Source organism: Lissotriton helveticus, chromosome 7 (assembly GCF_964261635.1).
Source record: "Lissotriton helveticus chromosome 7, aLisHel1.1, whole genome shotgun sequence".
Classification (NCBI taxonomy): Eukaryota; Metazoa; Chordata; class Amphibia; order Caudata; family Salamandridae; genus Lissotriton; species Lissotriton helveticus.
The window spans coordinates 1,659,076,948-1,659,103,744 of NC_136068.1; the positions used below are offsets into that span (position 1 = coordinate 1,659,076,948).

General features: G+C 45.1%; 1 protein-coding gene across 7 annotated transcripts in view; it reads left to right on the plus strand.

Annotated features, from left to right (window-relative positions):
- The window catches only part of LOC144770644 (B-cell receptor CD22-like), a 681,379-nt gene that overhangs the window by 371,234 nt on the left and 283,348 nt on the right, over positions 1 to 26,797 (plus strand). For all 7 annotated transcript variants that reach the window (XM_078655344.1, XM_078655346.1, XM_078655342.1 and 4 more), the window contains 2 exons: positions 1,368 to 1,715; positions 13,618 to 13,911. In XM_078655344.1, coding sequence (XP_078511470.1) covers positions 1,368 to 1,715; positions 13,618 to 13,911 — 642 coding nt within the window. The remainder of the gene's footprint in view (positions 1 to 1,367; positions 1,716 to 13,617; positions 13,912 to 26,797) is intronic.

Here is a 26,797-nt window from a genome sequence, read left to right on the forward strand (position 1 = left end):
GTCCTATTGCCAACAACCACAGGTCAGGAAAAACAAGGGAGGAAGAAGCAAAAAGTTTGGGGATAACCCTGCAAAAAGGGCCATTTCCAACAAAAACCAACACAACAGCAAATTGAACTGCCATTTGCAATGCCATTAGCTCAAACTCGAGTAAATGCGAGACCTATTGCATTGTAAATGCTTGTTCTCACTCACTGCCACTTCTGCTGTCCTTAATTTCCATCGCAAAACTCACGTGGTCTTCTCACACACCCTAACCTGCCTGCCTTCTCCTTGTCTTCTCTGTTATGCCCCTCTCTTTTTCTGCCACACACATGCGGAGGGCAGTGTTTCATACTTTAAATGCTGAATTATCAGTTTTCAAAGGTACAATGATGACAACAAAGATGTGTTCCACAATTAGGCAAAGCCAATTTAATAGATCCTGCCAAATGATGATTTCAAGAAAAAAATGTCTGTTTAGTTGTGAAAAAAAATAATAATAATGATTTGCAGACATTTACATACTATTTTGCCCATTGTGTTGCTCTTTGTTGCCCATATTTACTCATGGCATCTGTAAAACCTTCGTACAGAGTCGTTTGATGCTCCCTAGCTACATACTACTACACTCAAGTCCTCTTTTAAAAGGCTTTAAATGCATGCTCTTCTCTTGAGATCCAACCTTTGGCCGTATCAAGAAGGCCGGTCTCGCTCAGCGCAGAGCAGAGCGCCTGTTTTATGCGCCTGCAGTGTGTAAATCGAACTCATTTAACCCGAAATTTCTCCGTGCTATGTAATGCAAGATGATCTAATACACCTCAGCCTGGGAAGAGTGAACAGTGTTTGCCTGCTTCTGTTCCTGAGTTGTGCTGTTCAAAATAATGCACCAACTCGGAGAAATATCAGATTAAAATAATTCACTTTACACACCGCAGGCGCAAAATACAAGCGCTTCGCTCTCTACTGGCCCAGCGCAGCCCATTATGAGGCAGTTCCTGATTGAAAGCGCCATAGCTGCTTTATCACCTCATTTGACTTTTCTCCTTTTTGTGTCAACATTCCATCCCTTATTATGGGATCAGCTTTTAGCTGGTTCAGCACCTGTGTGTTGTTTACCTTTGAAGTGTCTTAATTTCATATATATGATTTGAAATTTCTCCGAATTAATGCAAGAAATGCAGATCGCACGAGAAATAAAGAGTGGTTGCTCCTGTTTCCGACTTGTTCGGTCTGCATTGCATGCATTAACTCCGACAAATTCGGACTTGTGGTATGTTTAATGTTTAGACGTGTCAACCCCAAGCTGCAGGCTGAGCTAGTGCAGCTGTTCGCGATACAGTCCTATATCGTCACGCTTGATTCCTCCGTCTTGTTTCTCCTTGCAGTGTCCATCTCTCAGGCGCAGCTGCAGTTCCTGCGGCTCACCGTCCCGGCCCTGAGAGGCTCCTGTGTGGTGATCCCCTGCACCTTCAGCAACCGCGAGCCTCCGGCGGCCCCCGAAGAGCTCAGCATCAACTGGTACCTACAGAAGGGGCCCTCACTGGTATATAGCAGTAAATCTACCGATCCGGTTCCACCAGAGTACCGCGGCCGCACGGACTTCGTGGGAGATTTAAAGAGCGGCAACTGCTCCCTGCGGATAAACCATGTCCGAGGAGAGGACGCGGAGGATTATTACCCCTGGATTCATCCGCTCACCTCCAAGATCGAGACGTATAGAGTCACAGTCTCAGGTAAGGCAGACTTATTTCTGGCATCTCTATTTAAAGCATATGTGTCCTTGTGTCATGTAACTGGTGCTCATGTAAAGTGCTTCAATACCTTAGGGTCGAGTTTGCGCTATATAAAACCGCAAAAAAGCGCACCAAACAATCTGCAGACACATGAAATAAATGCACTAAAAAACACAACCGAAACTCCTGAATTTCTACATATACTCGTCATTATCATGAAACACAGGTCGCCTATATTCTAAAAGGGAGAATTATTTGGAGTTAGGGGTGTATTCCTGATCCCTCTGTTGATGTGCTATGCTATGGGATTCGCTATCTTTGCCGAGGGGTGTTGCTGCCCTCAACTTGCGTGTGTGCTTGCCTGCCGTGTTTGGACCCCTGGACTCTGCCTGCTCGCACTTTGCTTCTCGCGGCCCCCGCTTCGCGGGAGCCGCTTGTGAGGGGGAGACTTTGCTGATCTCAGAAGGGGAGGAGGAGGAGACTCGACACCGGAGCCCTGCGGGACTGCGAAGACCAGCGGGCAGTGCGCTGCTAATCTGCCGCAGCTGGTCCTCTTCCCGCCCCCACCTCCGTTTGAATAAACCCTCCGAGGGACCTCACCTGCCTGGATTCGCTATCTTTGCCGAGGGGTGTTGCTGCCCTCAACTTGCGTGTGTGCTTGCCTGCCGTGTTTGGCCCCCTGGACTCTGCCTGCTCGCACTTTGCTTCTCACGGCCCCCGCTTCGCGGGAGCCGCTTGTGAGGGGGAGACTTTGCTGATCTCAGAAGGGGAGGAGGAGGAGACTCGACACCGGAGCCCTGCGGGACTGCGAGGACCAGCGGGCAGTGCGCTGCTAATCTGTAGCAGCTGGTCCTCTTCCCGCCTCCTCATCTTTTATAAATGTTCTGGGCTACGCGGGACGTGCGCGGGACGGAGCACGGGGCAAAGTCCGGGCCAAGGGCGGGCCAGTTTAAGCCCGTTCAAGGCCGGGAAAGGACGGGACGGGCCACCTCCCTAACACCTGCCACTCTACAATCAAGGTTAGTGCCATATTGGGACTCTCTAAATATAGTATTGAGTAACTCAAAAGGATGGCTACCTTACAAGATGGTGATCCTAGCTGTAGGAAATCTACTGGTGGTTCACTATTAGGGACTCTTGACAACTTCCTTATAAGGGTATCAACCGCACTTGCCAAGGACACTGAAAAAAGACTATCCTTGGATACATCCTTCGACAAAAGGTCCTTTCTGGGCCCTCTGGCAAATGCTAGATCACCAACCTATTCAGATTCTAATTTGCAGGGTTCGCTTCCTCTCTCAGGAGTGGTAATTTCCTCCCCATCGCAATCAGCGATCATGGTCATAAGTGATAACTCTCCAAAAGAAGGAGTGCCCAACAGCGACTTAGTCAGAGAATTTTCTCCCAAAATTAAGACTCAATCTGCTGGCCAAGTGAAAGCTATCATGGTCCAACCAAAGGGGAGGGAGCAAACAAAAAGGAAACGCCCTGGTCCTCAAATCAATGTTGGTGGGAAAAAAGCAAAATCTGGCAAAAGTAATGTTCCACCTGATGACCCACCTGATGACTCAGTTGTGACGTCTCAAACCAACCCCGTGCTATTGGATGGGGCTGATAGAAGTGGGCAGGGAACCCGTTTGGACAATAGGGAGGAGGATCCACATGTGGAGTTGGGTCCTTCCTTCTGGAAAAGACTGGAGGCCACCTTCAAGAAATTGTGTCACCCATTGCATAATCGGCTGGACTCCATTGAAAACAGACTGTGTGCCTTGAACTTTCACTGGAATCAGCTCAGAAACAGGCAGGTCCAACCCGTAGCACCCACACTCCTAGACCAAAACCTACTGTAGTCAATGGTCCATCTAGTTCCAATAGTGCAACTGGGACAGGTCAGACTGCAAGGCCTGATCAGGCTGTTGAAATGGGGCCAATTGTTAATCTACAACCAGTCACCCAAAAAGGAGTGGGAAACACACACCAAATTAGTGCGATACCACAAGCCACCTTGTCGGGAGTAGTTTCTTCCCCTGTATCTAACCTCGCAGGGGCGGGTGCAAAGTCATTGAATAAAGAGAGAACTGTGGGCGATGGAGCTAAGTTGCAGGACAAACATCTAAGTTTACCTACGTCAAGCAGAGTCCATAGCGAGTCTCCTCTACCCTATATTAACCTCCCTCCTCAATCAGCCCCTTTTGTGGTAGTTCTGGTAGGGGTTCCCCCACTAGCTCGTGGGAAACGAGAATCATACCAAGATCTAAAGCACAAATCTATTTTCTGGCTAAATAAAAACCGCCCATTGCCAGTGAATATGCGTGCTGGTTTTATGGGTGTTAGGAGAGTTAACTGGATAGGCAGGGGATGTAAGACTGTTGCAGGAAATTGTATCGTTATTAATTTTAGAGACCAGATATGTGTCAACTTCATCTGTAACTGGTCTCACGATGATATGACTACTGGGATACAAGCACTACCCCTAGCCTATTTCTATGGCCCCCCCTACCCCAGTTTCCTTTGAGAAGGATATGTTTTCTCAGGTGTCTGTACCTAATTTCTGCCCCTTAGAGAACATCAGGTTGTTCAACAGATTCCAGACCCTGTCGGGGCTAGGGGACTGTGATTGACAGTATGAACAAGAAAATCTTATATTGGTTAGTAGGGGAGGGGCTGGTAGAGAAGGGTTCGAGGATGAGAAAGAGAATGTGCAGGCCCAGTGTAGTAATGGTGAAGGGCTGGTTGAGGTTGGGCAAGGTACCACATGTGACATCACCCCAAAAGCTCTAGAGGTAGATCAGTCCACGAACAGACACCATAATATACATCCTGGTCTAGAGGGACAACCCGTTCGGGGTAAACTGGCCACACTATCTGATGGCCCACTAAGTTGGACATCGCTGGTTTCCTGGAATGTGGCAGGCTGGGGTCAAAACTCAACTCGGAGGCTTGGGCAGACTTCATTGACCATTTTTCACATCTGTTTGTTTCAAGAAGTCTGGGCGGTTGAACCAATGTTTAGAGTTGGCTATTTGAACTTTTTTGTCCCGGCTGTAAAAAAATCTAAAGGGCGACCTATGGGGGGGCTAGTTATATCGGTCAAGCAGTCCCTAAAATGTAAAACCCAGTTGCTCCCCACTGAATGTGACGACATTCTTGGTGTTAGGATTAGCTTCGATGCTAATTTAGAAATTGACATCTTTAATGTTTACGCCAGGGGGCTCCAAGGTGGTAAGAAATCGGAAGTTGTAGTTAAACTGGATACATTACTACAGGCTTCCTCTAATAACATAAAGACATTGATTGCTGGGGATTTCAACACCACTTTTCAACCCCTTGGTTTGGACGATATCCATTTGACAGAGGAGGAGGACGCTAGGTGGGGAGTTCCCCAGCTTAGCACTAAACCCATAAAAAAGTGGACCGAGGCTGCTATCCAGCTAAATGGTTTCTGTCTGGAGAACGAGTTGAGGGCTGCCAACGGGCGTAGACTTTCAGATAAAATGGGGAAGGAAACTTTTGACAATGGTGCCAGGGAAAGCAACATTGATTACTTACTTGTCTCTCTCAATATGTGGTCAATTCTCCTCTATATGGAGGTTGTGTCACGTATTGAAAGCGACCATAACCCCTCGTGCGCAAAGTTAAATTTGGGTATTTATACTGGGGATGACGCTCATCAAGGGCATTCTTATCCGGATCTAGTTATGGCAAATGATGAGCGTCACCTTAAATGGTGCCAAGTCGCTGGGCATCAGGAAATAATTAGTTTCATTGAGGGAGACCTGGAAGGGGCCTTAGAGGTTATGGAGGACGTCATACTGAAAGGTTCTCCGCCTTATCTTTTACTAGAGGCACACAACAGGCCCTTTACTAAATTGAAATCATATTTCTGTAAACCCAGCTTAGGGAAAAAAAGAGCTACAGTTAAAAAACCAGAGAGCTGGTATAATAGTTCCTGCCGCCAAGCTAGGAGGGACTTGGGTATAGCCCTAAAGTCTAAAGATATGGGAGCAGTAAGACTGGCCAGGGCGAATTACAGGCGCAAGCAAATTGCTGCTAAAAAGGACTGGGAAGAGGGCCTGTGGCAGGATTTGAAAGTGGCGTGCTCGGCAAAGAATCCCAAACTCTTTTGGGAAATCTTTAAGTGGGACAGGGGAGGACATGGAGAGAGCCCCCACAATAATGTTGACCGTAACTCTTGGGTCGACTATTTTAAGCCCCAATATGCTGCCAGTGCCAATGGTAAAAGCGTAGGAGACTACTCCCATATTGTGTATAAGGAACCTACCTTTCCTTGAATGAGGTGGACAGGGTGTTGGACCTAATCACTGAGGGGCGTGCTACCGGCATGGATTGTGTCCCCGCAGATTTATTTCTGAATAACAGAAGGCGCTGGCGATTTTATATTTTGTATGTGGCAAACGCCATTGCCCAAGGGATGGAAGTGCCCATCTCATGGAAAGGGGCAGAAATCGTGCCGGTGTATAAAAAGGGTGACAAGTCACTTGCAGCCAATTATAGACCAATAAGTCTAATTGACTGCTTCTAAAAAATCATGGGTCGGCTGGTTTTGGGCAGAATTCAGTCCTGGATGGATAATGACAATATTTTAAGTCACCTCCAGGCTAGGTTCCGCCCAAAAACAAGCACCATTGACCAGGTCTTCCGGTTCATCATGTTATACTGGCGTACCGTTGTCTTGGAAAAGGGCACTTTGTTTGCAGTTTTTGTCGACTTAAAAGCGGCTTTTGACCTGGTCCCTCGTAATATACTATGGAATGTTTTAGCGGACCTGGGGTTGGCACCTGAATTTCTGAGTCTGATTGTCTGCCTGCATGAGGATACCTTCGCTCGGGTACGGTGGGGATCCCAGGGGGAGGTTACCGAGCCCTTTCCAATGGAGCGTGGAGTAAGGCAGGGTTGCGTCATGGCGTCCACCTTGTTCTCGCTCTTTGTGAACGGGGTTGCGGATTTCCTCTCCCTGGTGCCGACCGATGCCCCTGCGATATCTGGTGAGCGAGTCCCGATCCTCATGTTCGTGGACGACACTCTCATCATTTCAAAGACTCTGAGTGGACTCCAGCATGCACTGAAGCGGTTTGAAGATTTTTGTTTGGACAGGGGTCTAGAAATAAATACTACAAAAACTAAGTCTATGGTTCTGACTGGTCGCAAAACGTGCGGGACAAACAGACCTTTTAGAGGGCTGATCAATATGAATGGTTCCCCGCTGGAGCGGGTAGACGCCTTTACCTACCTGGGGGTCACCCTTCAGAAAGATCTGGGGTGGTCCAGTCAATTGGACATTGTAGTCCTAAAACTCCGCCAGCAGTCAGGTATCCTTTAAAAAAAAAAAATCCTCCTCAATAACTAGGCCGATTAGCCCTTTACTGGAAGTATATGGGATGAAGGTCCTAGGTTCGGCCCTATATGGAGCCGAACTATGGGGTTTTGAAGACCTTAGGAAATTAACGCTAGCTGAAAGTGAATTTCTCCGAAAAGCTACTAGCGTCCCCATAAGTACCCCCTTAGTACCGCTAATGTGGGACCTTGGAAAAAAGGCGGTCCAGGATCTAGCCTTTTTGCGTCCAGTTCTTTACTGGCGCCGGTTGTGGACGACAGAAGAACTACAGCATTATGCCCATGGTCTAAAAGAGATAATGGTTAAGGACACGTCCCAAAGAATTCATTGGCTCAAGAACATCAAGTCGATACTTTCCAAGCTAGGAATGACTGACTTATGGGAGGACCCGGAAAACGCTCATTTTCCCTCCAAAAAACTACTAAAAGAAAAATATTGGGAGATGGTGATCTTCGAAGCAAGGTCAGAGGGTCTCTCCGCTCATCTAACTAGTTGTTTCATGGACATTAAAGCCCTACCGAAACTGGAACAATATTGGGATATTATTGGCAAACAACAGGATCGCAAGCTCTATTTCCAGCTTAGGGTAAGATCACTCCCAGTAAGATCTTTTACAGTTAAATGGGCAGATAAAAGTGGAATCGACAAATGCCCAAATTGCGAGGAGAAACAAGAGTCGATTAGCCACTTTCTATTTTTTTGTCCCCTGTACAAAGCCCCCAGATCGATGTGGATCAAACCTTTATGTAAACTGATAGGGCTACACAGACATGCTGAGGCTTTGAGAATCTTAACTACAGACCCGACGCCTACAATTGCTGTTGCCGTGGCTAAATTCTTGAAATGGGCCTGGGTAATCCACACAAAATACATAGCGGCAAAAATGTGAAGATCAAGCTGTACTTGTCCTTATACTTATGGGCTATCACTTGTGAATCTTTGTGCAATATTCCCCTGGATTAATGTATGTTTATGAAATTGTTTTTATACCCCTTTTAAACTGTAATTCGACATAGTCTACTCTAGTTTAATACTCTTCTAAAATATTTATTGTATGGATTTTAACGTCTTTTTTATCTACATTGGTGTAATATATGTATGTTTACTTTTATGACTTAATTGTCGAATAAAGTTTGTGAAACAGCTATGCGATATTGAGGTGTTATGGTTGTTCTCTAGCTCTGCCTTCTGTTAAACATAGGCTGATTGCACGGCACCACAGCTAAAAACAAGCATTGACACAGCCAATAGATCTTCCTACTTCATTTGCATGTCCTTGAAAAACGCCAAGCCTCACTTTCCTGATGCAGGCGGCAGTACCTTGGGTGGTAAAGGTCCTTTGCAACAAACGTAGATGCTTTCTGTAGCAGGCTGCTTTACCTGAAGCCATTACAAGAGCACCCTTGAGGCAAACACAGATACTTCTTGTAGGAGACTGCAACACTCTAAGCCATCACTAGAGGTCCCTTGAGTCAGGAATAGGCTTCAGCACCTTAAGCCATCCCTAGATGTCTCTTGAGTCAGGCACAGGCTTCGGCACCTCAAGCCATCAGTTGTGGTCCCTTGAGTCAAGCACAGGCTTCGGCACCTCAAGCCATCAAAAGAGGCCCTTGAGTCATGCACAGTCTTCGGCACCTCAAGCCATCACAAGAGGTCCCTTGAGCCATGCACAGTCTTCGGCACCTCAAGCCATCACAAGAGGTCCCTTGAGTCATGCACAGTCTTCGGCACCTCAAGCCATCACTTTAGGTCCCTTGAGTCAGGCACAGTCTTTGGCACCTCAATCCATCACTATAGGTCCCTTGAGTCAGGCACAGGCTTTGGCACCTCAAGCCATCACTAGATGTCCCTTGAGTCAAGAATAGGCTTCAGCACCTTAAGCGATCCCTAGATGTCTCTATGAGTCAGGCACAGGCTTTGGCACCTCAAGCCATCAGTAGTGGTCCCTTGAGTCAGGCACAGGCTTCGGCACCTCAAGCCATCACTAGAGGTCCCTTGAGTCAGGCACAGTCTTCGGCACCTCAAGCCCTCACAAGAGGTCCCTTGAGTCATGCACAGTCTTCGGCACCTCAAGCCATCACTTGAGGTCCCTTGAGTCAGGCACAGGCTTTGGCACCTCAAGCCATCACTAGAGGTCCCTTGAATCAGGCATACTCTTCGGCACCTCAAGCCATCACTTGAGGTCCCTTGAGTCAGGCACAGGCTTCGCCACCTCAAGCCATCACTAGATGTCCATTGAGTCAGGTACAGGCTTCGACACCTCAAGCCATCACTAGAGGTCCCTTGAGTCAGGCACAGTCTTCGGCCCCTCAAGCCATCACTTGAGGTCCCTTGAATCAGTGGAGTGTAGCTGGCGGCTGGGGATGTAGAAAGAGAGACGTATGTTGAGTTGGCTGGGCCGGTCATGTGGAGTGCCTTGTGTGCGTGGGTGAGGAGCTTGAAGGATATCCTCCTGTTGACGGGGAGCCAGTGCAGGTTTATCAGATGGGTGGTGATGTGGCTGTGGCGTGGTACCTCGAGGATCAGTCGTGCTTAGGCGTTTTGGATGCGTTGTAGTCGTTTGATGAGCTTGGACCGGGCTCCTGCCTAGAGGGCCTTTCCGTAGTCGAGTCTGCTGCTGACAAGGGCCTGGGTGACTGTCTTTCTTTTATCAGTCGGGATCCATCTGTAGATCTTGCGGAGTATGCAGAGGGTGTTGAAGCAGGAGGAGGAGACGGTGTTGACTTGCTTGGTCATTGAGAGCCTTGAGTCGAGGATGATTCCCAGGTTGCGTGCGCAAACATATCCTAAAAACATAATGAAAACGTTTAATGTTCTCGTTCATGCTGATGGAGCGCGGGTTCACCTGCTCGTTTTACCATACTCACCTGGGCCCATAAACATACACACTTTGAACAGGTAACCCTTGCTAATCAGGATTTTAATTAACCTTTTAGGACTTGTAGTTATACCATTTGACTTACCAATCCTCGTCACCGGTACCTAGAGTCCTAAGGGATCAAGGGTGTTAGCATAATAGTTAGAAAACAAACATTTGCATTCATAAAACAACCACAGACTCAGGAACGATTTAAACACTTTATCTATGTAAATTCTTAAATTTCAGAGTCCATACATTTGCTTTAAAGCCTTTTCAATTAGGAAGATAATGATCAAAGCAAAATTGTGCAGATATTTTATGAGACTGTCTTTAAGCATTGGAACATAGGAAGGGTAGAAAAGGGGAACAGTATGATGATGTACCCACACAGATTATATTTACCTAGAATGGTGTCAGGACTCTTCTGAAAGTGTTGAGGACAGCAACACTATATATACATCTATATATATATTGAACTCCAAAATAACATTAATGCTCCAACATTCCTGCACAACTACCAGTCTTGCTTCAGACCAAACAGCTTATTTCAAAAAGGGGGTGGTGATGGACAGAGTATCTGAGTTAATCAGAACACTCCTACCCAGTCAACAGATCAGGGCTTGATCCATCACCGTTTTTTAGCTCACTACACCATCCCAGTTCAGACCCTGGCTATATGCAAATTAGTCTGTCCCTGGCCCAGTGCATCATGGGAACAGGGCAGACCAAACTACCAAGCCAATTCTTCACTGGAAAGGAAACAAGATTCCGGGGACCGGGTTCTGGCACTGCACCATCAGGATTCAAGCAAGCCGGGCCAAAGACGGCTGTAATGCCAGAAACTGGTCCCCGGAAGCTTGTTTCCTTTCCAGTAAAGAATTGGCTTGGTAGTTTGGTCTGCCCTGTTCCCATGATGCACTGGGCCAGGGTCAGACTAATTTGCATGTAGCCAGGTTCTGAGCTGGGATGGTGCAGTGAGCTAAAAAACGGTGATGGATCAAGCCCTGATCTTTTGACTGGGTACGAGTGTTATGTTTAATTCAGATACTCTGTCCATCACCACCCCCACTTTTTGAATCGTTTTAGCCACCACAAGTGTGGCAGGGTATACTCAGATGTGAGTCCCTTGCTCTCTGCACCATCAGGATTCAAGCAAGCCGGGCCGAAGACGGCTGTAATGCCAGAAACTGGTCCCCGGAAGCTTGTTTCCTTTCCAGTAAAGTATTGGCTTGGTAGTTTGGTATGCCCTGTTCCCATGATGCACTGGGCCAGGGTCAGACTAATTTGCATGTAGCCAGGTTCTGAGCTGGGATGGTGCAGTGAGCTAAACGGTGATGGATCAAGCCCTGATCTTTTGACTGGGTACAAGTGTTCTGTTTAATTCAGATACTCTGTCCATCACCACCCCCACTTTTTGAATCGTTTTAGCCACCACAAGTGTGGCAGGGTATACTCAGATGTGAGTCCCTTGCTCACTGCACCATCAGGATTCAAGCAAGCCGGGCCGGAGACGGCTGTAATGCCAGAAACCGGTCCCTGGAAGCTTGTTTCCTTTCCTGTAAAGAATTGGCTTGGTAGTTTGGTCTGCCCTGTTCCCATGATGCACTGGGCCAGGGTCAGACTAATTTGTATGTAGCCAGGTTCTGAGCTGGGATGGTGCAGTGAGCTAAAAAACGGTGATGGATCAAGCCCTGATCTTTTGACTGGGTACGAGTGTTCTGTTTAATTCAGATACTCTGTCCATCACCACCCCCACTTTTTGAATCAGACCAAACAGCAGCATGCCTTCTATGCTTACATATAGTAGGCGATTTCTTCTTGACCACTGAAATTGCTGGAACTATCAGCTGCCTTCAAGAGAGTCTACGATCACACTCTGTTAAGCACCCTGGTGTCTTGAATGGCATTTATTAGCAATGTGCTTCATTGGTTCTCCTCCAAACAACACCAGTTTGTTCACACGGGCACCCCGCATCCCAAAAGATCCTGATCCTCTGCGGCGCTCTCCAGGGTTCATTAGTCTCTACTATCTTCAACTTCTAAATGGAGCAGCTTGGTGCATTACTGTCAGGTAACTGCATTAAAATTAACCAATATGCAGATGATAAACAGCTCTACTTAAGTCTCCTTGCTTTCAAACATCCAATGCCCCAGATACTGCCTATGCACTATCCAAACCTGGGTGTTAGATCTAAAGGTTAATCTAACTATGACAGAATTTCTGTCATTTGCCAAGAACAACAACAAGAAACAGTTACACACCTTTATCAATAACATGAACCTCAAACGATTCTAACACCAACTCTCACCAAATGTCAGGCCACATGGGTTCACTTTGGATACCAACCTCACCCTCGAGGAACAAACAAAAAGGCCTGGTTATCAGCTCTCATTTATTAAGAAAGTGAAAATATTTCTTCCAGAAATCACCTTCAAAACTGCTATTCAGGCACATGTACTCCCCCTTCTTGAAGGTTGCAACACTCTGCAAAATGTCATTCCTTATTTCACACTGACATCCCTTATGGGCATGCTGCACACTGCAGTATGCATTATCCCAGGCCTGAAGAAATATGATCACATCACCCCCCATCCTGAAGGCTCCCCTTTCCAGCCTGCACCATCTTCAAAACCATATACATCATTTACAATACTAGCACCCGTTCTTATCTAGCAGAAAAGCTCAACATCGCTGGTGGTTGTCAGTACACCTGCAGCCAGAACACCATCAGATTAGAGACTGTGTAAAAAAAACACTATGCAGCTGGTCTTTTCCACCTATCCATCAGGACGGCCCCACAGCTGTTCCAATTAATGAAAGTGATAAAGACTCACCTCTTTATTAAACTCTCCTTCACAATGCATTACCCGACCACATCACAGCCACTTCTTCTATCACAGGTTAACTTTATGCTGCTCTTTGACTCTTTATAGCTCTCCGCTGCCTTTTGGTTAGGTTTGGACTACAAAAATAGCATGTACATATATACTTCTACCCTAAGGTGTTATTTTTCCCCTATGTCACTTATAGATATGTTTACAAAATACACATATTTGATGAGCTAGGAGACATTTTTTCACATCAGTATAATGTCCTTTCTGATTGCTATTATTGATATGCAAACAAATTGTCAAAACGCTAAATAAAGCTATCCAGACAGAAGTGCCTTAAAGACTCGGGTTCTTAATATGTACATCTGCAATGGAAACATCCTTTACAACGCAACTTTTACCACGCAGTGCTTTTACATCGCAACTTTTACAACGCAAACCATTACAACGCATTGCGCTGGGGGACGCTCTAGGATAGGGAATAGATTTAATTTACTATCCAACACCTTCCCTACTATCCACGGGGACTGGAGTTGGAATAGTAAATTAAACTATTCACTATCCAGCACCCCTCAACACTATGCGTTGTAAAGGCATGCGTTGTAAAAGTTGCGATGTAAAAGCATGTGTGGTAAAAGCATGCGTTATAATGTCATACATCCTCTGCAATAGCTGATCACTACTATGTTGATTTGTGCTCTCAATGTTGACATGTGAAATTGCTAGTATTCCATGAGTTTTGGAATTGTTTTGATGAATGAAGATACAGGTTTAAATAATCTCAACGTGTATTCTAGGGGGTTTTCAACCTACGATGTTTGGTGCTAAATTACCACTTTCAATGTTTTGCGCAGATCGCCCAGAGGAGATCTCCCTAGGTGAGCTTGGGGAGATGACTGAAGGCGTGCCTGTTACAATCACCTGTTCTGCTGTTCACACCTGCCCATCCTCACCACCCACTCTTACCTGGGACTGGAAGGACCGCAATGTCCACAATTATCCTGAAGACCTCAGTAATGGCAGATGGAAAGTGGTATCTGAGATGTACTATACTCCCATGGCAGAGGATCATGGGAAACCTTTACAGTGCACTGCTTCATACACAGAGACTATAACTTCTAAAAGAAATATCACAATGGCAATACAATGTGAGTAAATGTACCCTTAGCAGTTACATATTGGTTTAGGTAATATCTTGATGTCACATTTTAATATTACATATGCAAAGTAGTTGGTGGTGGAAAAAACATTCTCAACAAAGTAATGCCATTGCAATAACTGCTTTTAGTGTGTCTCAAGTTGTATGTAAAATATGTCCGCTTCATGTACACGCAAGGCATGCCTGTCCAAGTAAATTAATTTCTAACAATTGCCTGTGACACTGTACTCTAATGCTAGGAAGATATCTTGACATATTACTTTATGTTGCACACATATATATATATATATATATATATATATATATATATATATATATATATATATATTACCTACTGGCGGTCGCCAGTAGGTATATATAGTTAGGATTTTTTCTCTATGGGATTTTTGAAAATTCTATGTCTAATAACTTTGGCGTTTGTGGACGGAATTGGCTGAAATTTTCAGGAAAATGGCACATTTTGTTTCTGAGCAGCCCTTGAAAATTTGGGGGGGGTTCGTCAAGGGGGGGCCGAGAAAAAAGGGGGGTCCCAAAACGTGTTTTTAACATTGAGTTTTCCATAGGGCGGTTGGCCTCACTTTTAGCCCGAACGGCTGAATGGATTTGCACGAAACTTGGCAAAATTGTAGGGACTGGTAGCCCGATGTGCCTTTTGTAGGTCTCAATATATGTGCTCCAGTGGATTTTGAGAAATTAATGTTTAAAAAAAGATATATATCTGTAACAGCGGACCTGGCAGCGTCCCAGGACGCGTACTTTACGCGCAACGGAGCTTTGTGAAGCGAAGCTGATTGGTTCTCCGGCGTCTGTCAACATTCCAAAAAGTCCGTAGCGGCCGCCATCTTGTCTCTCGGTAGGATCGAGAGACAAGAGGAGGTCAAAACAAAGGGGGAAATAACTATAAGGGGGCATAGTAGATCCTCGCTGACCCCCTAGGTTTGATGTGGAGGTTTTAAAAGGGCCCCGCGGGGCAAAAAAAAAAAATAATAATAATAATCGAACGGCTGAATGGATTTGCACGAAACTTGGCAAAATATTAGGGACTGGTAGCCCGATGTGCCTTTGCTAGGTCTCAATATATGTGCTCCAGTGGATTTTGAGAAATTAACGTTCAAAAAAAGATATATATCTGTAACAGCGCTCCGCTTCGCGTAACGGAGGTTTGCGAAGCTGATTGGTCATTCTGTCACTGGGCTATAGTTGGGCTACATCTGGCTGATATTTGGGCTACATTTGTTTTTTTGTGTGTCTGGCGGCCATCTTTGGGCTACATTGGGCTACATTGGGCTTCATTGGGCTACATTGGGCTACATTTGGGCTCCAACATATATATAGGCCAATGTAGCCCAATATATATTTTTCAAAGTTAATTTTCGTAAAAACCACTGGAGCATATATCTTGAGACATAGCAAAGGCACATCGGGCTACCAGTCCCTACAATTTTGCCAAGTTTCGTGGAAATCCATTCAGCCGTTCGAGCTAAAAGTGAGTCCAACCGCCCTATGGAAATGAAGGAAATGAATGGGTAATTTGTAATTAACAAATAGCTAATCGCAAACTAGGAATGGTAAAGAATCGCTATTTATTCCTTAAAGTTCGCTATTTAGGAAATGCAAAAAACTTTGATGATACATATGGCGGTTCATCTCTAACAAGATAAGAAGCATAGGGATACATTTATGATGACTGGCGCATCACCAGGGATGTGTTAGTCATTCTGTGCCGCTGTTCCGTCACCTATGGTGTGCTGCATTTACAATGCGGCGCATCATGGGGCAAAAACAGCACAGATGCGTGATGTATCTGTGCCGTAAAGGTGGCGCATTGCTGGAGTTGTATCGCAAGTGTGATGAAGCTCCAGCAAGGGTCGGGGGTGCCCCTGTCGCAGGGTTTCTGTTCTCACACAGAACTGTGGACAGAGGATTGGAACCTCGGCGAATTAGGGTGTCCCAAAACTCACGTTAGTAATCAAAAACTCCTTAGCAAGCTAGGTACAGTGTCACATTGGATATAACAAACTCTCAATGTTTAGACAATCCAGAATATGAACTTATAGTACCTCAGGATACGTGGAACTCATGAACAGTCGGTCGTTATATATTTCTTAGAAACCAGAACATGGAGTTAAGAAGAACACATGTGTATTTGAAATGTTTATTTACTAATGCCGTCTTCTCAGGCGTAGTATCTTAGATAATACAAGTACACATATTATCAGTAGCAAAATTACCAGCATAGTTACTAGTACATAAAAAGCGAATGGTGATAGTATGTTAACATGCTGTAAATGAATAAGAGTTAGCAACACTTATAAGCAGCCGCGGGCCGTGGAGGGAGTTACGGTGAGGCAGGGAGGCGGGGAGGGGGAGAAGCAGGGTGGAGAATACAAGTACACATATTATCAGTAGCAAAATTACCAGCATAGTTACTAGTACATAAAAAGCGAATGGTGACAGTATGTTAACATGCTGTAAATGAATAGAGTTAGCAACACTTATAAGCAGCCGCGGGCCGTGGAGGGAGTTACGGTGGGGCAGGGAGGCGGGGAGGGGGAGGGGCGAGGTAGAGAGGGCTCCACCCTGCTTCTCCCCCTCCCCGCCTCCCTGCCTCACCGTAACTCCCTCCACGGCCCGCGGCTGCTTATATCTCACCCTCCCTAATACACATATTATATTATTTGCTAAGAAGGTCTCTTTGTGTTGGTTTAGGGCGTGCCCATACTTTAGTGTCTTAGATTTGAAGGAATCACATCAGCATACACCAGCTCTCTCTTCATGTGAACCGCATCAACTGTTGTGTATGTGTGTTCGGCAAAGCAATATAAAACCCGCCTCATGCCCAGAATTGGCAGAAGTTGCACTTATGTTATGAGTATGAAGTCGTGGAGATCAGACCTCATAACAATTCTGTATCGTGTTGTTCTTGAAACTTTAGCACTCGCTGTACAGATATAGTTTAACAAGCAAAGCAGATAGTAGAGCAATAACATATTATTCTCATGTAAACCACGATGAACTACTAGGTGGAAAGCTAAAGCAACAACTAAGTGTCGTGTGCAGAAGTTGCAAAAAAGGAAAAATGGCGTTTAAACCGGTAATGAGCCCATGCTAACTTAACACGGTGTAAAGATATCCAGGACCTAGATGACACCTCCCCATGATCCGGAAACGAACTGAATAAGATAATAGAAGTGCCATCTCATGAGAGCAGATTGCAAGTTTATATGTGGACGGTCCGCAAGGTAAAGCATTAAAAACTAGGAAAATTTAATGCTAAAGAAAAATAAAACAGCCAAGTACTTTATCGAGTCTTAAGCCAATAGGCAAGGTAAATAATAAAAACTTGACAAATAAGTCAATGAATTGTCAATGAAATGCTAGTACTCAGCATATCAAACATGAAAAAGGTCTATGACATAACTGTGTATGCAAAATAAGCTGCAACAGCCTCCAATAGGAAGTCACCGTCTTCATCCGAAAACAGTTCAGCCATCCAATTTAAAAGCGGAAAAGAACATACGTGCTCTCCCAGCACCGGATCCTCTATCACCATCAGAGGACAGCTCGGTGGGTTTTCAAGAAAGCTCTGTTCCAAGAAAGACTGTGCTGCCGCCAGTAAATTCCAGGGACCAAGTAGTCCATGCATCAATGCCACAGCCATAATCCTTTCGCCAGGACAAACCAACTCGTGAGTAATGATAGGAGTCATCAGCTGATTAAAGTCGACGTCAGGAGAAACCGGTCCGCAGAGACACAAATCAATGGCCCAATCGAAATCACAGGTCAGGCAGTGAAATACAGGCTGGACACAGGTGAAGTAGGAGAATCGAAAAGATAATCCATATGCCGTGCTTAATATCGCCAACGGCATTGTGCCATAATATTCTAGCATGCGATTGCGGAACAGTGTCAGCAGCTGCAGGGTGGGAGGTTGCATAGGAGGGACATCCATATTTAAAAATGTAAAAAAGCACAAGAGCGTCCGCTGGTAATGCAAGTAAAAATGCCAATCCACGAACCAGAGTGGAGAAAATAGAATGAAAGGAAGCAGGGATGACTCCAAAGATTTTCTCAAATGAAGTCACGAGACCACTGGTAACAACTTTAAAAAAGTGCGCCAGGGTCTTTGTGGAGGATGCGTTAAAGATAGTCGGAACCATCTTGCTGAAATTGAAAGGCAAATCTGAATTGAAAAGGGTCTGCACCTCTGTACGGGTGTTCGCTATGTGAAGCACGAAAGTTTCACGGGCCGAACTCAAGGCCACCTCTCTCTGAGACAAAAGAGCTCTTATTCTTGCCATGCCGTTGAAATCTGTCCCAAGGTTGGTATTTGTGGCCAGATTGAAAACTCCCTATGTTCATGTGTGGGAGGAAATAGAACATTTCTGCAGCAAATAACCCGTTCACTTACTGTTACGATAAAAGGAATACTTTTAATTAACTCAGAACAATCTTCATTATTGAGCATCAAATAACTACCATTTTCCAACAACTTGAACGTGGGGATGATAGCAGGAACTGGCGTGCCTTGCAACACGCAAGCCATATTTGGTCGGTGTTTGTTGCATGAACCGTGTAACTGTATGTGCCTACACATTAGTGAATGATCTGGCGTCTCAGTGCATTCCTCTCCATTCAGATAAACTTCTTGATCATCTTTGAAACATCTGTATGTGTATGGAAGCGACCAGACCTCATGAAGAAAAGCACTACCTAAAGGTTCATAACGACCTATTGGTATATATTTCATACAATTTGAAAACTTATATAAAGCAAAAGGCAGCGTTATTAAACCGTGGATAAGGCACGTTGCCAAAAAACCCGCAATCCTCTGCTGATGATGTCACTGAGCATGTCATGAATGATGTAATATGTGACATCATCAGCAGTGGATTACGGGTGATAGTATCTCTAGTTTACTCCCCTATAGCTGTCTTTCTTTTAACATAAGTGTCTGTTTCCTTCCCTTATACTTACTGTTTTTGGTTCGCTTCTGGTTCGCGTACCGGCGAGCGAACTGGGAAGCGAACTAAGAGAAATAGAGGTTGGCACAGTTCCAAATATTGTACCAATTTTTTAATAACGGGGAGGTAGTTCTGAAAAGAACTTTTTTTTTTATTGTTTTTGTTGTTTTATATTTTTTTTATTATTTTTCGGAACATTTTTTTACTTTTTTTGAATTTTTCTGAACAGTTTTATATTTTTGGGGGTTTTTCTTGGAGGGGGCAATGAAAACGATTCATTGTAAAGGGCTCAACAGGAGCAACAAAACAAAAAAAGAAGTATTTATTATTTTGGGCGTTTCGTACAAACTTGCATATGATAGTCAATAGCTCTGTTGATCAGAGTGATGCTTCTTTCTCCGTAGCAAATGAATCCATCGCAAAATACGCAGATGTGTTTTACTTCACCAAATCTCATTTGTATATTTGGCACCATCTCCCTGCCCTCTGGTCCCGTTACTTCCGGTACAACAGATCTTCTGGCCATAATAGGGAGATTATCTAGGTCGTTCCGAAACTGTGCAGCACTGTAGTTGTTAGGATGCCACCTAGTCATATGGCGATGCATTGTGTAGTTTCCGAAGCTGTATTTTTTGTCGGTCCCTCTGGACAGTCTATCTTGACATATAAGGCAAGTTACGTATCTTGCATTTACTTTTTTCTGACCTTTGGGAATTTTAAAAAATTGCCAAATGAAGTTTTCTTTCCGGTGAGACGTCCTGGGCTGCTCAGGCAAAAACTGCCTCTCTTCGTGCTCGTCGTCCTGTTCCTCTTCTTCCTCTTCTTGTTGAATTATAACTTGAGCAGGTGGTCCACTCTTCCTTGGATGTGGTGGAGGTGGTGGGGAAGCACCAGCTGAAGCTACTAAAGAAGCCATTGCTCAGTGATCACAAAGGGTCTTTCTCTCACAATGATGAAAGTCAGAGTGAGGAAAGAAGGAGGGATTTTCATCATTTGGGAAAAACAAGAGTTCTCAACCAATCAAAAGTGTTCATTTTAGATTATATGACCTAGTCTTACATCATTAGGAAACCAAAAGTGAAATGAACCAATGAAAAGTGTTATTACCAAGTCACATGACTTGCTGTGTTTACGTTAAGCGCTTTGCAGGGCCTCCCGGTTTGCTTCCAGAAACCTGCGCTTTGCGACTCGCTTCGCGCACCAGTTCGCTAACGTAGCACGTCATATGACGTATCACGCGAGAACGTGAAACGTCATGCGGACGGGAGGCGTCACGATGTTGTTTTCTAACGCGGCACTTGCGGTAAAGAAACGTTTACCGGCTCGCGGTCTATTTCGCGGCATCAAGGTCAGCTAACGGGAAGCTTCCCGATTCGCGAAGCGGGAACGAAGAAAAAAAAATATTTTAAAAAAAAATTATTCATAAACATATAAAATATATTTTTGGATTTAAAGAAGAATACATTTTACAGCTACAGATATTAGCTGTTAAAAAACCAATGAAATTCACAGAAAAAACCATAGGTTATAGACCATATATAGTTAGGAATTAGCATTTACAAAACCTTGAAAATTCACTGAAAAAACCATAGGTTATAGACCATATATAGTTAGGAATTAGCATTTAGAAAACCTTATTTTACTCACACAAAACCATTGAAATTCCATATATAGTTAGTTGCACTAACTATATATCGCGCACCCGCAATCCACTGCTGATGATGTCACATATTACATCATTCATGACATGGTCAGTGACATCACTGATGACATCACTGATGACATCTCAAATGACATCACTGATGACATCATCTAGTGTCTGTGTGTTTTTGTAAAGTTTAAATACGTTTTACATATTGAAGAATGAGTGGATGTATGGAAGACTGAGTGTGTGTGTGGCTGGCTGGGAGGTGTGTGACTCTGTGCATATCAATGTGTACTTGTATCAGTGATTGTATAAGAGAGTAAGTATGTGTTAGTATATGTGTGAAAAGTATGGTGTTCTGTGTTTAACTATAGATGAGGAAATCGAAGTGTGATTGATTCTTCACAGGACTGACTAGGTGTATGAGTGCATATGATAGTGTTCTAATAATAACTGACTGTATGTATGAGTAATTGTATGGGTGAATGAGTGAATGTGTGTGTAGACGTACGAATCAGTGAGTGCGTATGTAGTAACTGGTATTGGTGTGTCATGATGTCATCAGTGATGTCATTTGAGATGTCATCAGTGATGTCATTTCAGATGTCATTAGTGATGTCATCAGTGATGTCACTGAAGTATGGTGTTCTGTGTTTAACTGTATAGATGAAGAAATGGAAGTGTGATTGATTCTTTACAGGACTGACTTGGTGTGTGAGTAACTCCATGGATGAGTGGCAGTGTGTGACTGTCTGCATAGGTGTATGAGTGCATATGATAGTGTTGTAATAATGAGTTACTGTATGTATGAGTGATTGTATGGGTGAATGAGTGAATGTGTGTGTAGACGTAGGAATCAGTGAGTGCGTATGTAGTAACTGGTATTGGTGTGTCATGATGTCATCAGTGATGTCATTTGAGATGTCATCAGTGATGTCATCAGTGATGTCATTTGAGATGTCATCAGTGATGTCATCAGTGATGTCACTGACCATGTCATGAATGATGTAATATGTGACATCATCAGCAGTGGATTGCGGGTGCGCGATATATAGTTAGTGCAACTAACTATATATGGAATTTCAATGGTTTTGTGTGAGTAAAATAAAGTTTTCTAAATGCTAATTCCTAACTATATATGGTCTATAACCTATGGTTTTTTCAGTGAATATATATATATATATATATATATATATACAACATTTGTTCAGTTTTGACAACCTCTTTGAGCAATATATCAGTCAGATCATGACTATATAACTGTAGATATATATTGTATATTGCAGGAGAATAAGAATGAGAATTGTCCCTGAAATCGAATTTACGCATTCAAGCTTGTATTATATGTGGAGAACTGATCTGCTTTCTATGTTCATGAATTTCATTTGCACTAGCACTTTAAAAAGTGGGAGAAATGGTCGAGCGTTGTCATGTGATCAAGGCCGCTTGTACGGCTGAAATGCCTAATGGCAGAGACGAAATAAAATATTGCTGCACAATTTGGAGGTCTGCACTTGTTCTTATCCAAGTGGAATTGGAGGCGTAGCGAGGGGAATTGATGGATATATAAATATATATAAATATATATATATATATATATATATATGACAAACACCTTCCTCCAAAGAGCAAGCAGAGGCCAGAGGGAGAATCCTTTGGTGAAGCCTTTAATAATCTGGTGCACAAAATAACAGTGGCAGCAAATGCATTTCGGCGATTTTCGTGCCTTCATCAGTGCCCTTCACTGTGTGGAGCCAATCGAAAAAGTCCAAAAGTCCTGCCCCTCTCTTTTAAATGTCACTGAGGCCAAACACACTCCTCCCATCGGTGAATACCGCTCACCTGTTGGTAGTTTAGGGTAAATGCCGAACTCCAACTCCCAGCATGCATCATGGTTATGCATCTGGGTTGGCGATATGGAGGAAGATCTTCAAAGTGTTAGTTACAAGTGTTGGCACGGTGCAGGTATGGCGAAAGGACCCCCGCAACAGCAGCAGAGTATCCAAGTATCACCTCGGGTCCCTCGTTCCGCCGCTGCCATCCTCCAAGGTAAGTAAATAAACGGGGGCAGCTGAGTAGCCACACAACGCCCGGTTGAAGCAAAATGCCTCGCTCCGTTTGGAACAGTTCCTTAGATGATGGCGGACACCGGGCTATTCGATCCCTCGACCACAAACAAGCACTGCAAGCAGTGCGGTTGCCAGCTGAGTCCGGGTCACTTGCTGCGACAGGGCCATCTGTATAGCGCCGCAGGCTGGCGCTAGAATTATGACAAACACCTTCCTCCAAAGAGCAAGCAGAGGCCAGAGGGAGAATCCTTTGGTGAAGCCTTTAATAATCTGGTGCACAAAATAACAGTGGCAGCAAATGCATTTCGGCGATTTTCGTGCCTTCATCAGTGCCCTTCACTGTGTGGAGCCAATCGAAAAAGTCCAAAAGTCCTGCCCCTCTCTTTTAAATGTCACTGAGGCCAAACACACTCCTCCCATCGGTGAATACCGCTCACCTGTTGGTAGTTTAGGGTAAATGCCGAACTCCAACTCCCAGCATGCATCATGGTTATGCATCTGGGTTGGCGATATGGAGGAAGATCTTCAAAGTGTTAGTTACAAGTGTTGGCACGGTGCAGGTATGGCGAAAGGACCCCCGCAACAGCAGCAGAGTATCCAAGTATCACCTCGGGTCCCTCGTTCCGCCGCTGCCATCCTCCAAGGTAAGTAAATAAATATATATAACACAAGCAGGTTACCCCCAAGGTTAAAGTTAAGCCACACGAAGTTTAATCTGCATTTGAAAATTTGCATCCATTTCACAGCTTGCGGCAGAGAAACACACAAATTCAGTGGCTCTCATGCACAGTTATTTATATATGCCAACTCTCACATGTACTGTGTTTTACATATGTACTTACTATGACATGTAGCATTGAGATATCCATTCACTCATCAATACACTCATGCACACAGTCAACTGCCCATGTAGCTGTTTCCACATGCACTCTTGAACTCATACACCTAGTGAATCAACTGCTCACACATCTATGCACAGAGTCACACACCTCCCAGCCACCCCCACACAAACTCAATCTCCCATACAAATACTTGGGCAACCAATCAATAACACATATAGCCTCTCGTATAGCTAATGATCAACAAATGCAGCAGTTTACATCACAACAGACATAATGATGCACAAATTAAGACAGTTTAGTCACTAACCCATGCATTCAGTGAGACACATTTAATCACTCACTCATACAGTCAGTCACGCACCTACTAAATCCTTCATCCAGACACTTATACATCCACTCATTCTTCAATATGTAAGACATATTTTAACTTTACAGAAACATACAGTCACTGGATGTTGTCATCAGTGATGTCATCAGTGATGTCATTTGAGATGTCATCAGTGATGTCATCAGTGATGTCACTGACCATGTCATGAATGATGTAATATGTGACATGATCAGCAGTGGATTGCGGGTGCGCGATATATAGTTAGTGCAACTAACTATATATGGAATTTCAATGGTTTTGTGTGAGTAAAATAAGGTTTTTTAAATGCTAATTCCTAACTATATATGGTCTATAACCTATGGTTTTTTCAGTGAATTTTCAAGGTTTTGTAAATGCTAATTCCTAACTATATATGGTCTATAACCTATGGTTTTTTCAGTGAATTTCAATGGTTTTTTAATAGCAAATATCATAAGCTGTCGAATGTCAAGTACGTGGTAAGTAAAAACATTTTCATGTTTATGCACACTGATCTGCTTTGAATGCTGCCCCCCACCCCTCATTTCTATTAGGAGTACTCTCTCTTTGCAGATAGTGAAGGGTAGTTAACGCAGGCCTTTGCCCCCGTTGTAATCTGTCGTGCCTGCTTCTCTCTCCATTTGATTGATTGTTCTCTTTGGTTCATTCTCTATTTACAAACAAGCACAGAGTCGCAATACTCTGTTTAGTCTTTGCAGATAGCGAAAAATCGTGTAAAAAAACAAAAGGAATCGAGCAAAATCAGTAGGCCACTAATGGGATCTCTTTTTGACCTCGCTAAAATAGAAACATTAGGAACAACCTGTTGAAAATAGCAATGTGTATGTACATAAGCGGCGTTCATTTGTGTTCACAGTACCCCTTGTTGATTGTTTGAATCGAGCATTGAATTGTTCGAAGTTGGTTCTCTTAAGGATCTTCTCTGCCTGCAAACGAGGAAGAATAGGAATATTCTCTCTCCCTTTGCAGATAGTGAAGGGTAGGTAACGCAAACCTTTAACACGTCGTGCCTATTTCGTTCCTCATTGATTGATTGTTTGCCCAAACATTGACTGTTTGGGAATTGGTTCTTTTTGGAGGTATTCCCTGTTTGCAAATAAACGTAGGAAAATCTTTGCAAGTAGTGAAAGGGTACGTAATGCGGACCTTTCTCCCCCGTTGTAATCTGTCATGCCTATCTACTCCCCACTGATTGATGCACCTGTTTCACCCGGACCATTTACTAGAGATACGTCATCTGGCCCGACCAGAGAGCACCCCTAGTGAAAAGGACATATGCAATAATAACGAAGTGATCACTGTATCCTGTTAACAGAAACTTTAGCATGAAACAACCTGGAAAGAAAAGAATAGGAAAACGAAAATCAGTAGGCCACTGATGAACTTTTTATTAAATAACAAACAAAGAAACGATAACAATACGTAATGATAAAACCTATTATTGTCCTAGAAACAAGAAACGTTAGAAGTAAGCCTGTAATAAGAAACCTGAAAACATCGCCCCTCACTGCCCCAAAACCTGTCTGTCCCACCGCCTGCCACGGCCAAATAACGGCAAACTGGGAAAGATACAAGTCAGCAGACATCCGCCCCATTCTAGAAACTTCCAAAGTGCAACAGGTTTTCGGCTACGCCCAGCCGGAAGCAACACATATAAGGCGGGTCCTGCTGCCACGCCTCGGCCAGGAGATCATCACGTAGGGTGTAGCCGGAGGAGAGGCCGAGGCCAGCGGGACCCGGCCAGGGGGATTGACAACACTGGAGAGTTTTAGGGGGGGGAATGTCCGTGTCCTCGACCCTCCCCTCTCTCTCCCAGTCCGGCCGCGGTGGCCCTTGAGAGTTGCAGGTTGTCCCCCCACACTCTCTCCCGGTCCGGCCACCAACGGCCAGGGGCTGGGGCCGACGGGATCCGGCTGCAGCCGATGAGCCAAGGAACCCGTTCATGGGGCCAGAGCAAAGGGCGTCCGGCCGCCATCCACCGGAGGTCCGGCCCAAAGACGGACGGGACATTTCTTCTTTCTTTTATAATGGCTGCGACAACACTGGGGGGGGATGTCTTGCACATGCCTCCGACCCCCCCCCCCTCGTCCTCATCGCCTGGTCCGGCCATAACAAATGTCAAGCGAGACGCCGTGGGGTGCACTGGGAGGGAGAGACGGTGCGAACAGGCCTCTCCCGCCTCCCCAGGTGGAGGCTTCCCAGCTGCACCCTCAGCGCTCCAGGCGCCCGGAAAAGGATCCGGCTGCAGCCGATGAGCCAAGGAACCCGTTCATGGGGCCAGAGCAAAGGGCGTCCGGCCGCCATCCACCGGAGGTCCGGCCCAAAGACGGACGGGACATTTCTTCTTTCTTTTATAATGGCTTCGACAACACTGGGGGGGGATGTCTTGCACATGCCTCCGACCCCCCCCCCCCCTCGTCCTCATCGCCTGGTCCGGCCATAACAAATGTCAAGCGAGACGCCGTGGGGTGCACTGGGAGGGAGAGACGGTGCGAACAGGCCTCTCCCGCCTCCCCAGGTGGAGGCTTCCCAGCTGCACCCTCAGCGCTCCAGGCGCCCGGAAAAGGGTTCTTCCACTGTGGCGATGCTGCAACGTCTCGCCCGGCAGGGTGGAGCCCGTCCGCTCATTTGACCCCGCGATCGCCAGTAGCTACCGAACTCTCAAAATGGCGGTCGACCTGGCAAGAGCGGGCCCAGCATAAAGAAATGGCCCGGTCACTGGTTGACTCCACCACCGTAGTCCTCCACGACCTTGAAGATTCTAGAGGAGCCGCGGGAGTCTCCGACCCCCGCAGACACCCCCGATGGGGAATGACTGCCATGATCGCCCGTGGAGTGACGAAACTGTATCCGCGGGACGTCGGCGCTCCCATGCTGGCGCCAGCCTCACTTTGAATGACTAGAATCCTGCAGACCTCAGTTCCGGTGAAAGCACAGTGTGACCCGGTAGGAAAAATTGTTGCACCCCCTCCCCTTTTTGACTGATAG